Source organism: Eptatretus burgeri, chromosome 20 (assembly GCF_056783735.1).
Source record: "Eptatretus burgeri isolate ZD-2024b chromosome 20, Ebu_testis_v1, whole genome shotgun sequence".
NCBI lineage: Eukaryota > Metazoa > Chordata > Myxini > Myxiniformes > Myxinidae > Eptatretus > Eptatretus burgeri.
In genome coordinates, this window is record NC_140980.1 from 2,262,326 (window position 1) to 2,275,923 (window position 13,598).

Genomic DNA, 13,598 nt, shown 5'->3' on the forward strand with positions numbered 1-13,598 from the left:
AGCAGCAACAACAAAAACAGCAACTCCAGAGAGAGAGAGAGGGAGAGAGAGAGAGAGGGGAGGATAGGGGGGGAGAGTGAGAGAGATAGAGATAGAGAGAGATATAGAGGAGGGAGAGGGAGAGAGAGAGAGAAGGGGGGGAGAGATAGAGAGTGAGAGAGAGAGAGAGAGAGAGAGAGAGAGAGAGAGAGAGAGAGAGAGAGAGAGAGAGAGAGAGAGAGAGAGAGAGAGAGAGAGAGAGAGAGAGAGAGAGAGAGAGAGAGAGAGAGGGAGAGAGAGATATTTATTACCCACGCCCCGCCCCTCCGCTCTCCTTCCAAAACATGCGGGAACCTTCCAGAACATGCGGGAAACTTCTCGAAGAAAGCGTTTTCCCGCCAAATTAGGGACGCGCGCCGCCGCGGTAGTTCTCTTTGTCCCTTGCAGGGTGATTGTGTGAAGCGGTTGGTCCAAAATAACGATAGTAAAGCATAACGACCAACTTAAAGATCACAGCCCTGTCCACACGAATAAACCCCATTTAAACAACGGTGGGGAAATCTAACTGAACACGGACTTATCGATCTAACTGAACTTAGGACCTTTATGGTGGTCTGCGAATTTCCACATCCGTAACAATATGTTGGTTGATGAGGGTCAAGTGAAGGTGAGAAACTGAATTCTCATCTTACAAATGGAAAAAAATGGTAGTTGGACTTTGATACAATTAATTAAGTATAAAAGGGTAAACTTAGACTTTGATATAATTAATATTCGTCCATAAATAACTCCAATCAGATTAAATTACCAATTTGCATTCAACTAGGAAAGTAATTAAAAGATTAAGGCTGAACCTATTGGGTAAAACAAACAATTTAATGGTTAACACCTGTGCACCTGATCACAAGGATGCACAAAGAATAAACCCCCAGACAGGTGATGTGAGAGAATCTCCCGGACCGAGCGCGCTTCCTCCATCGGCGCCGCTCGTGAATCGCGGGGTGTTCGCTTGGTGATCTTCACCGGAGAGTCCTCGGGTCATCCTGCATCGTCTGGTACTGTAAGTACAGTGTGGAAAAGGAAGGAATGCTGCGGAGCACGAGCCGAGGGCACGAGGTGTTTCGGGAGAAGATAACCACGTGATCACGAAACCTGTGCAGTCAACGTTTCTCCATGGTTGATTCGCCACCAGACAATCACGTGACAAAAAAAAACACACCAGGAAGCACAAAAAAGGTTCCAGGGGTATTCGATCGGTCGATACCATATTTGTGCCTGGTGTTGGCTTCATGACGAGAGTAGTGGGCTTGGGATCCCAGGGCCCTGAGTTCAAATTCTCCTTGGCTGTTGAATTAATTCCAGGTGGGGTTGACTCAGCCTGTCATCCTTCTGAGGTCAGCAAAATGAATGCCAGCTTGCTGGTATCCTGTGTTGGAGTGGCGACCCGTCCAGGATTGTGCCCAAAACCCAAGGAGACTGCTGAGGCAGCACCAACTCTCTGCACAGAGTATGGTCCCAATGGATGGATGGATGGATACCATATTTACTCTTGCCGATACTTCATTGTTGTGTTGAATGATGTCATGATGTAGTGGGGAAGCTGCACATGCGTATAATAAACGGGTCCTGGGCTATGGCGTCGTTCCACATCGTCCGTGTCCTTCACTCGGGCCTGCTCCTTTCCTGAAATACGGACTTGAAGGCGTTTCTTAAGTTTATAACAAACCGGCGATGATGATGGGATCTCGAAGGTGATCGGACGTGGGAAGGTATATTCAAGACATGGCGGTGTTTGGGAATATTGGGCCTTTCAAGGAAAAAGTGGATTGTTCGAGGACGACACGGACGGATAGGACGCGTTTTTGGCGCCAAACCGGATTGATGAAGATGTGCAGGCGAGTTTATTTTTGGCAGTTGTGGGAGCAGATGAGTTTAAGTCAGTGAAGAACTTGAGTGACCCAGCTCCGCCAACATGGAAAACCTACGCTCACCTGAAGTCCTTGTGAACAGAACATTACACAACGAAACCGATCGTGACGGTGGAACGTTATACATTTTGGACCTCTTCCCAGGGAGGTCCCAGGAAGATCCAGCCTATCAGTGGACCACAAAACGTAAACGGTTCCGCCTGGAGGAGGTACACACTCCACTGAGTGCCGTTCTCGTTTCTACTTGCAATTTTCATTTTCCTTCCACATCGAGCAACCTCTGTGACCCTCTTGGATCCATCCCCATCAGTTCCATCATCTCCTCAATTACCGTACCAGGTATGTTGAGCTGCTGCAGTGAAGGGCAGTGATTGGCGAGCGATTCGAGGTCAGTGTCGCTGACGGAGCGGTTAGCCGTTAACACCAGTCGGCGCAGTCTGGGCAGTTCTCGCACCATCTCACCGAGAGCACCACCGCCTGCCCGCACATTCGTACACCAGCCAAGGTCCAGGTTCTGTGTGGAACAGTTTAAGTGTGGAACAATTAAATCAACATAAGTATTGTGTGCAGTTTTTAAATTCCCATAAATTCAAGTCACGTATTGTACAATTCGAGAGGCATTATAGCCACTCGAGTGTTTCCGAAAAAATATAACTTGACAAAATAACAAGCCCAACAAAACCATTCAGTATTCTAAGTTATCGAGACACTGGAAGGAAGAAACGGGATTTAAAACGACGAGGAAAGGGGAGGGAAGGGGGTGTCATGAGAGGAGGAGAGTTCGTTGCTGAAAGTCACAAGATAAATGCTGTGTAAACCAGAAGGGCACTCGGTCGAGAGCGTACCTCTGCCAGGATGATCAGTTTACGTCTTGTATCCCATGATAGGCCGGATATGGATTCGGACATGAACTAAAATTTAATCGGCTTGTTCTTGTCAACCAACCAACTCATCCACCAAGTTTTGTCCGAATCCGTCCATAATTTTTTGAGATATCCTGCTACATGTCGCTTTTGACCCGATTTCTCAATGGAAAAGAATCACTCAAAAACTTCTCGGATCCAGAACCGGATGTGGATCTTCACCAAAATCTAATCATTTTGTCATGTGTCACACACCCAAGCTCTCCACCAAATTTTGTCCGAATCCGTCCACAACTTTTTGGGATATTTTGTTCACAAAGAAACAAACAAGCAGCCAAACAAACAAACAGACAGACAGCATGGATGAAAACGTAGCCTTCATCCACCTTCGGTAGCAGAGGTAATGAAAATGTTACGCTGTTATATGATTGCTTGTGTGTGTGTAAAAATATTTCTTTGTTATTTCCAACCTGTGTCAGTTGTCTTTTCCTTTGTTGGTCCGACAGAATGTAGAATTGGGTGTTCCAAAAAAATGAAAGTTTGATTTTTGCTGCTCCCTGATTTTGCCTGTGTTCCAACACCCCATAAGAACTTATAGGTCAAAAATGAACAAAATTCTATGATATTTAGGGGTTCCTCAAGTTAGCACAATTTTGGTTCATATTTACATAATACACGTAATTTGCACAATGTAATGTACTATTGTAAAAAAAATGCTTGATCTTTTAAACATGAAATAATCAAAATACAGTGACAATGTCTTTGCAGAAATATATCATGTCAATAGTTCAATGTTCAGTTAATTCAAATGTCACTTATATTGTTAAAGTGGCCTTAGTAGGCTTTGGAATGGCCTTTCGGTGGGCAGCCACTACCTGAAGCAGGTATTGAACCTGCTCCTCATCATGGGTCAAACTGCCATTATATGCTGTCATGAGTGCTATGCCGCGCTCAGCAGTTTCATTCACCACTTTGAGTCTTTGAACAGCCTCTTTAAACTTCATATAGACTGGATCTTCTGGCCACAATAGTGGTTGCTTGACCAGGAAGTTGTGTGCCTCCTCTTTCCCTTCCATGAGCAGCAAATCGAAGATTTTTAGAGAACGTTGGCTGACATATTGTTCCAGTGGCATGGCGTAGTTGAAAGACTTTCAATCCAGATGTTTAAGGATTTTCTCTGCTGGCTTCTTTTTAAAATTGGCAGTCATTGCCATTTTTGTCTCACAAGAGACTCAGTCATCGAAAAGTGCCAATGCCACCAAGTGCTCAGAGAAATACTATAGATGACGAAGCATTGTACTGCGTGAAGTGTTCTGCGTTGTGCACATTCGACGGTAAGTTGTCAGTTACAGTTTGGCAAATTTCAACAATATTGTGGAACTTGAGGAACCCCTAAACATCCTCCAATCTGCTTCATATTTGGTGTGAATGTTTCTACTGTCAAATGGAACAAAGGCACACACAGGGAGCATGAATATTCATACTTTTATTTTTTTAACAACTATTATGAAGCACCCTTGTGTACAAGTATAGTTAGACGGAAAGTTGTACCCAACCTGATTTGCTCTATTAGCGGGTGCTGCAACGACCTGTTCTGCTCAGAAGTTCGCTAGGTGTGGTGCCGAGTGTGTGGCCTCTAGTTCGGTTGCCGTGCCAATAGAAAGGTATCGCGGAAACAGAGAAGCATAAACCTGCTAAGTTGGCAGTCTAAATCAAGCGGCTGCGGATGTCGAAGAATTACAGCCCATTGGATCACGGAGTTATCTGTGGTCGGCGGCCTCAGGACCGGGTGTTAGGCAGCTCACCCCTCGTGGTGAGCTCAGAACCCCAGGCCCCAACAAGAACAACAATGAGAGTAGTTGTGCCAGGTACCGGACGAGGCTCATGCCAATGCCAATGAAGCGCCTGCCACACGCACACAGATATAATTTCTCCAATGAATGACAAACAAGGGTGAAAATAGCTCACAGTCATCTGGAGCTTTGGTGTGCAGATAACACAGTAACTCACCACAGTACAACAGCACTCAGTGTAGCACGTGAATCCACTAGGACGATCAGGACGAAATGATTCAATTTTGGTGAAGATCTAGAATCGGAGACTGTAATTCTTTCAGCGATTCTTCACCATTGATAGATAGGGGGTCAAAACCGATATCTGAAAACGTTGTATGGACGGATTCGGAAGAAACTTGGTGGATGATTTGTGGAGATGACAAGAACATGCTGATTCGATTTTGGTTCAGGCCCGGATACAGATCCGGCCTATCAGTGGACCACAAAACGTAAACGGTTCCGTCTGGAGGAGGTACGCACTCAACAAAGTGCCGTTCTCGTTTCTACTTGCAATATATATTTTCCTTCCACATCGAGCATCCTCTGTGACCCTCTTGGATCCATCCACATCAGTTCCATCATCTCCTCAATTACCGTACCAGGTATGTCGAGCTGCTCCAGTAAAGGGCAGTGAGTGGCGAGTGATTCGAGGTCAGTGTCGCTGACGGAGCGGTTAGCCGTTAACACCAGTCTGCGCAGTCTGGGCAGCTCTCGCACCATCTCACCGATGTCTGCCCGTACATTCCTGCACCAGCCAAGGTCCAGATCCTGTGTGAAACAGTTTAAGTGTGGAAGTATTAAATCAACATCAGTAATGTGTGCAGCTTATTAATTCCCATTAATTCAAGAACTTCATTGTACAATAAGAGAGCCATTATAGCCACAAGTGTTTCCGAAAAAAATATAACTTGACAAAATAACAAGCCCAACAAAACCATTCAGTATTCCAAGTTATAAACTGGAAGGAAGAAACAAGAAAGGATTTAAAACGATGAGGAAAGGGGAGGGAAGGGAGTGTGATGAGAGGAGGAGAGTTCGTTGTTGAAAGTCACATGATAAATGCTGTGTAATCCAGAAGGGCACTCGGAAGAGAGCGTACCTCTGCCAGGCTGATCAGTTTACGTGTTGTATCCCACTGATAGGCAGGATATGGATTCGGACATGAACTAAAATTTAATCGGCTTGTTCTTGTCAACCAACCACCTCATCCACCAAGTTTTGTCCGAATCCGTCCATAACCTTTTGAGATATCCTGCGTTATGTCACTTTACGCCCGATCTCACAATGGCGAAGAATGACTTAAAAACCTCTTTGATCCAGAACAAGATGTGTAGCTACACCAAAACCTAATCATTTCGTCACGTGTCACACACCCAAGCTCTCCACCAAATTTTGCCCGAATCCAGCCACAACTTTTTGCGATATTTTGTTCACAAAGAAACAAACAAGCAAACAAACAGACAGACAGATAGACAGGGATGAAAACATCACCTTCATCCACCTTCGGCGGCAGAGGTAATGAAAATGTGTGATAAAGTAATTCTTTGTTGATATTTCCAACCTGTCTCAATTGTCTTTTCCTTTGTTGGTCCGACAAAGTGTGCAAGTATAGTTACACGGGAAGTTGTACCACACCTGATTTACTCCAATAGCGGGTGCTGCACCTACCTGTTCCACTCAGAAGATGTGGTGCCGAGGGTGTGGTCTCGAGTTCGGTTGCCATGCCAATAGAAAGGTATCGCGGAAACAGAGAAGCATAAACCTGCAAAGCGAGCAGTCAAAATCAAGCGACGACGGCTGTGTAAGAAATACAGCCCGTTGGATCACGGGGTTATCTGTGGTTGGCGGCCTCAGGACCGGGTGTTGGGGAGAAACTCGAGTGCTTCCCCTCGTGGTGAGCCCCGAACCCCAGGCCGTAACAACAACAAAAATGAGAGTAGTTGTGCCGGGTACCGGACGACGCTCGTGCCAACGACGATGCCATCCTTCGCTGCCTGTTCCGATGACGATGCCGCCCTACTCCACCCGTTGCGGTGACGATGCTGTCCTATTTTATCATTTTTATCAAACTATATTTCTCATGGCGAGTTTGTCCCAAGAACTGCGACTCATAACTGCAAGCAGTCATTTCTACGTGGACGCTCACAAAAATGCGAGCCATGAAAAATGAAGTTTGATAAGTATGACGTCAAAGTTCACAAGGTTTGCTGGCCATATTTGAGAGAAGGAAAACGGTTAAAATGTATTTCTCTGGAACCACTTCACTGATTGAAGCAAAACTTTAAATATATCCACTTCCCATGTGGAAAAAGGTGCGATCACAATGACATCACAACGTCAAAACATGCCTCAAATTGGGAAGTAGATCACACATCTAAAGTTTTGCATTGATCAGATAAGGAGTGATTTTGTGTTAAATATGGCCAAACAAACCTGAAGACAGAGTGGGGGGAGGGGGGCAAGATCGGAGAGGAAACGGGAGATGACAGAAAGACCACCGACCTGCCTCCGGTGAGAGAGTGAGAGACCCAAAGACTCAGCCTCACCACGGGAGATACCAATGATCCGAAATGCCTTGATTTCCACGGCGTGAAGTCGAGAAAGGTGAGATGCAGGAGCACCAGCCCAGAGAGGAGGGCAGTCCTCCATGAGGCTGCGGAAAAAGCTTTGTATGTGGTCAGGAGCTCAGGTGGGCCGAGTACTTCTTCCAGAAAGTTAAGAAAGTGGATGAGGTGGTGGGGGAGCAGGGTGCGGGGTCCAGATGGTCCTTTCTGAGAGAGAAAGTGAGAGTGTGAGATTTGTCAGGATTGAAAGACAAGTTCCATGTGTTGGACCAGTTGTGATTTTATCCAGATCTGCATTGAGTGAAGAAGCTGCTGCTTGCCGGTCTGAGGGATGACATGGCACAGCAGAGGGTGGAGTCGTCAGCAAAGAGAGAAAGGGGATTTTCCAGAGAATCTGAGAGATCATTGATGAAAACCAGAAAATGAACAGTGCCCAGAACACTGCCTTGAGGAATTCCAGCCTGGACAGGAATAGGGGATGAGAGAACTCCACTTCTGGCCACACGTTGGCTGCGACAGGAGAGGAACTCTCCGAGCCATGAGTGGAGATGTCCTTGGACACCATATGTAGAGAGTTTGGTGAGCAGGGCAGGGTGCCAGACCGTGTCAAAAGCAAGCGATATGTCTGGGGATATGGCTCTGATTTCACATCTGGCATTGAGGACCTCCATCCATTGTTGGGAGAACAGAGGCAGCATATCCAGGTTAGAGTGACCTGGTCTGAAACCAAATTGATGATCGGAAATCAAGCCATTGGAGAAGAGGAAGGATTTAATGTCTGAAGCGATGATGGATTCCATGACCTTGCTGATGATTGCGAGAAGGCCGATTGGTCTGGAGTTGCAGGGATCTGTTTTTGCACCCTTTTTTATGCAGGGCGGTATTGTTTGCTGATTTCCAAGAAGATGGCAGATGACCTTGAGCAAAAGAGAGGGTGAATGGAACAAAGAGAGGTTGAGCAAGAGCAGAGGAGCAAGGTTTTAGGACACGTGGGCTGATGGCGTCTGGACCGATTGCAGAATCTGAGTCGAGGTATGACAGCAAACTCTCCACCTTGTCAGGAGAAAAGGACACAGAGTCCAGGGACAGGTGGGTGCGATTGGGAAAGGTGGATACAGAAAGCGATGGGTTTTGGACACAAGATTTCGATGCAAACACCGAGTTGAGGCATTCAGCCTTTTCACGTGCGGTATCAGCAGTGCGGGAGGGAATGGAGGGGATGGAGGGGGAACATTCACCAGAAACAGTTTTGATTCGATGCCACCAGGATTTCGAGAAGGGAAAGAGGTTTGAGAGTTCAGACTTGAGATTAGAAAGTTGTTGTTTTCTGGCTCTCCTGAGGGAAGACACACACTTGCTACAAGCTTTATGGAAGGAACTTACATTACCCTCAGTTGGTGAGCTTTCCATGAGGCAAAGGCAAGTTGTTTCAGGACAACTGCCTCGCCACAAGCTTCAGTGAACCATGGATGGAAGGAAGGGTCGGACAACTGAAAACGACAGAGGATAAATCTGTGCATGAGGGAGAGCAAGTTTCTTTGAAAGAATTCCCAGGATAAGTTGATGTTGGAGAAAGGAGCGATGGGAGACCAGTCTGGAAGTTTGATGACTGCTTGGAGACCCTGTCAGTCAGCCTGAGTGAAATGCCAGACTCGACGGCACTGAGTTGGTTCTCTGATAACAGTCAGAGAGATGTCCACTTTGACAAGGACGTGGTCAGAAGAACCGATTGGAACGGAGAAAGAACAGCAGATATTTTCAGAGAAATTTGTCAAAATCAGATCCAGAAGAGATAGAGTACCATTGGTTGAGATAGGGGTCGGGAAGTTGACCGATTGAGTCAGTCCCAATGATTCGCAGAAGTCTTTTCAAAAAGTGCCATGACAGGTGAGAGAGGTTCCCACACCGAGCCAACTGACATGATGACAATTGAAGTCACCACATACGAGGAAGAGAGAGTTCAGATGAGAAGATCGAAGTTGGTTCATGTTTTCGGAAAGTGAGGTGTAAATGGAGTCATCACTGTTTGGTGGACGGTTCAGTACACATATAAACATGAGGTGGGAGTGGAGGGGAAGCCGTATTCAGAGGTATTCATGGGGGGAGTGAGGGCAGTGCATGGAGAGTGAGGTTTGAAGTATTTGATGAGGAGAGCAACTCCTCCACCAGGATGAGGCTGAAGTCTGTCATTCCTGAGGAGGGAGTGACCAGGGAGAGATAGTTGGGAGTCAGAGACGTCTTGAGGGAGGAAAACAGACAACATTGTTCCTATTTCAATGGAGAAAAAAAAAAACTTCAAAAGCTTTCAACTTCACTCACCTTGTGATACAAATCATATATTTGATGTGATAATGAACGATCTTCATCATTTCGTGTGAAACTCTAATTTTCTTTGTCCCAAATATGCCGCTTTCTCCTTATTCAATAACGGAAACTTTCAAGCATTGTGTCCGTGTTTCTGTAAGGCCAAGTACCTCGATATCCTTACAACGGGATGTCAGGTGTGCCAATCCGACCTCCGTCAGCCCGATGGATCTCCACATATCGAGCGAGCGAAGCTGTTGGCAGTTTGAGGCCAGACTGAGTAAGACCGTGTCAGGATGTCCCACCTGAGGTTGGAAAGATGAGGAACATGCATCGTGACACCCATTGCTGCAGGGGAAGTAAATCAGCTTGTCTTCACAATCATAAGGGACTATCGTTTGACTGTAAAACACCACTGCGGTCGTAGAAAGAGATGCACATACCTCAGAACAGCCTCTGAGGTTGAGATCCCTCAACTCCGTGCACTTGGAAGTTATCGACAGAAGACTCTCTGTCTGAAACAAGATGGGAGTACGATGTCATCCTTTAACTCATCCTTTAAGATTCAAAAAAAATCTCACAGGCAGTAGACCATGTAAATTAAAGAAGGGCACCACCAAGGCCACATCGACCTTGCCTCGTTCAATGGGATATGGAAGCAAAGTAAACGGGAAATGTATGAAATTTCCGCTTCAAATGTTCCTCTCGATTTAACATTGCCACGAAATAAAATCAAGATTTACTTGCAATGATTTTATAAATGACAAAATTGCGAGAAAGTGAACGTACATAAACTACGTGAATAGCTTACATTGATCTCCGTTCGGTACAGGACGAGGCGTTGTAGCCTCTGCAAGGACGAGAGCTGCCTGAATTCTCCGGGTCGTATTCCGTCACATGACGACAGGTCCAGGTCACGAAGGTTTGGGCAGTGCTTGATTACAGATTCCAAGGATTTCTTTGTGATCCAATGGCAGTTTGCCAGCTCCAGGTGCAGTAGGTGCTCAGACCACTCACCCAGGAGCCTAAAAAAAGTACCGTAGTTAGACATTGGGATGGTGTTTTAAACAAAGTCGTGAGAGACAAGACAAACTTCAAAACCAACTTAACATCGACACACGTTTGCTGCTGTGGTGGAAAATTTATTTTTAAATCTTAGCTCAATGGTTTTTTTTATAAAGCCGAATCATTGATTTAAACTTCACAAATAAAGTCTTTTATCCCATAAAATAAATATATTAGGAAAAACCGAGATGATGGACAATGATTGATTTGAAAGCTCATCAGAAACATGATTATTACATTCCTCTATGAGTATGTGTCTGTTCTGTGATTCGCTATTAATTATTCCCATGTGTGAATGTTAATTGATTGAAGCTTGTGTAATCCCAAATATGACCCCATAGACATGCATATAAGGTCCATGAGGACATAATTGATACAGCTCTGTGTTCTTATTGCTCCATAAACTTACAGCTAACAGCTTACTTACGCTTTTAAATGCTTGTGAAGGTATAAAGTCTATTGCAAAGCATTGTAATTAACCAAAGTCGTTTTGTCATAATATCTGGAGTTGTTCACCATGAAGGATCATGGGTAAAATGATCTCACCCAGAGTTTAGGTAACGTCCTTAAAAAGAGGAAGCAGCCCACACATTTGCCTTCGCATGAGAGCAACATATTCTGCCCCAAGGATGAGCGAGCCCCTTGCCCTGTGAATCGAACTGATCGCTTGCAATCAAACCACGATTGAGTGGGAGATGAATTCCCATACTTGCACATGGAGACCGTTGTTCCCATGCTCGCACACAAACAATATTTGGTGTTTTGCTAATTAGAAATCTGAGGAACATTGAGTGATGTGTAGTTTTGTGAGTATAATATGTACTGTTCTTTGTCCGACCCATGCCCCCTCTTTCCCCCTTTCTATGAAAATAATTTTGCTTTAAAAAGTGAGGCTTGTGAACAGAACTCTGAGAGAAAGAAGTTCACAACAGCTCATCTTGGTGTTGCTCTGTGAATTTGTTTCTTCTCATTGTTGTGGAAATGGCCCTTAGTGTGCTATTAAATATGGGATTAGCCCAGACCCCCCCCCCATTAAATGCATGTTTTGCCAGGTTGTTCGGTAAATGGACGTTACATGTGTGTCGGGAGGTGTAAGAGGCTGTTTATTGTTCGTACAGTGGTGGTGGACCAAGAGCTTCTTCTTCCTTCCTTCCCCTCTCCAGACGAGGCCCTGCCCAGTCGGCTGAGGGAGTGGCCGAGAGATGGAAGTGAAACTGAGGGGAGGAGCCAGTCGGCTTCGAGGCGAGCGAACGAAGGAAATGCAGTGGTGGATCTGCCGGGAGAGAAACTGAACCTGAGCGCGCCGAGTCTGCCTTTTGGCAGTGGGAGAGGCGGCCTGCACATCAAGTCGGCGATCGACTCTTATGAAAGGTGATTCTGCTGTGAGAGAGACGGCAGCCGGCTTTGAGAGGTGAGCGTGGAAAAGGAAAGAAAAGATGATTCGACAGAGAGAGAAACTGAGAGGACGGAGTTGGGAAGTCGGGCTTCGAGGCGGGAAGGCAGGAGAGGAGATGATGGAGCCTCTGACGGTCCCTGCTCACACCAACGGCTCGACACGTTTGCGGTCTGCTTGCTGGAGCCCGGTACCTCGATTTGGGCCTTGTCTGGTGCACAGCTGAGGCCCATCGTCGACCTTATGCGGGGTCAGAGCGCGCGGAGACCGCGTGCGGTGCGAAGGGGGCAAGAGTACGACGCCGCAATCTTGCAACACGGCGCGTTCGAGCTGGGGCTCGAAGCCGTGGACATACGCTTGTTGCGAGCGACATTCGTGCTTTTGACACTGTCCTCTCGTCCATGAGACATCACCAAGTACTCTGTCTTGTTTTGCATGCATGCTGTCTGTCTGTCTGTCTTTGTCTGCACGTGTTGTATAAGGCATATCTCGGTAGGGACCCCTCGAAACCTGTAGTCTGTGGTTCCCTAGTTAAGAACGGGTTGAGAATTGTTTATAAAAACATTGTCATGAATTTTGCTTGTGTTGTGATCCCCGATGTTCCCCAATAAATCTGGTTGATTCAGATGAAGTTGCCGCTATGGATTAATTCGTGTCGCGTCGAGGAACGATCTGTTCGATTGGCATATAAAACCAAAAATGGTTGCAGACTGGCAGAAAACGCTCGGCATCTGACACAACCAGTCTGTAACCGGGGTTATTTTTCCCCAACTGGTAAGGTACAAGGATTGCTTTGGTATCGCGATTGAAGACGCGTGACCCGAGGCCTGTGCCGAGCCGGCCGGCGTTATAAACCCCGGAGACGGTGCCAAGGATCGGGCGAGAATCCTGCCACCCCGGATCCGCAACAATATGCTGCACCCTCTATGTCGTGGAAATAATTTTACAAAAGAAGATAATTAAATGAATGATATTTTTCACGTTCCAACAAATGAGAATGATTAGATTACATGATGATCGGATGCAAAAGGCACGGGTCGCAGGGTGTTTCACGATCTTTCTTCTTCCATAATAATGAATGTCACTGTGTTTGACAGTGTGTGTGTCCTCCATGACTTCAAAACCATGAAATCTACCAACCTGATACTTTGCATGCATACGAAGGGAACTCCGAGGGAGTGCATTGGTGATCATAGGGTGTTTAGTTTAATTAGAAAACACCTTTTGAAAAAATTAACAGCCTTAAATAATTATATCCTTTTCCGGCACCAAGGCAACCTCGCTCTCCCTCGCTGGGGTCTTCATTCGCTATTTTTTGGCCTGCTCAACAATGCCTTGACTTGGAATAGGCCGCAATGCTTTTTCAACGATGAAGTTATTTTTTCACTTTCCTCACTAATATCATCGAATGCCTGTTCATCATCCCGACAAATCACTGGGTACATTGTCATGCTTATAAACACCTGGAGACACCAGAGTTCGTCGCTTTATTTCATTTCCGCATCTGCCATAACCTCAACATTCGTCAATCTGAGCCAAATTACAAAATTTAAACTCAGGAATTCAACTTATCAGCAATGCAGGGCTTATCAGCAGCCGACTACTAACACGAAAAAAAGTTTTAATTTGTCCATTTCGGACATTGTTTGATGTTCTGGGCGTCTCGG

The 13,598-nt window shown here is 45.9% G+C and overlaps 1 protein-coding gene across 7 annotated transcripts in view; it reads right to left on the reverse strand.

Moving 5' to 3' along the window:
• Window positions 1-13,598, reverse strand: part of LOC147008308 (F-box/LRR-repeat protein 4-like) — a 65,909-nt gene that overhangs the window by 40,701 nt on the left and 11,610 nt on the right. For 2 of the 7 annotated variants that reach the window (XM_085865229.1, XM_085865228.1), the window contains exons 5-9: window positions 10,285-10,498; window positions 9,917-9,988; window positions 9,644-9,778; window positions 5,205-5,373; window positions 2,244-2,421 (exon numbers count right to left, since the gene is read on the reverse strand). In XM_085865229.1, coding sequence (XP_085721355.1) covers window positions 2,366-2,421; window positions 5,205-5,373; window positions 9,644-9,778; window positions 9,917-9,988; window positions 10,285-10,498 — 646 coding nt within the window. In that variant the 3' untranslated portion in view covers window positions 2,244-2,365. The other 5 variants (XM_085865230.1, XM_085865233.1, XM_085865232.1 and 2 more) reach the window with 4 other exon arrangements.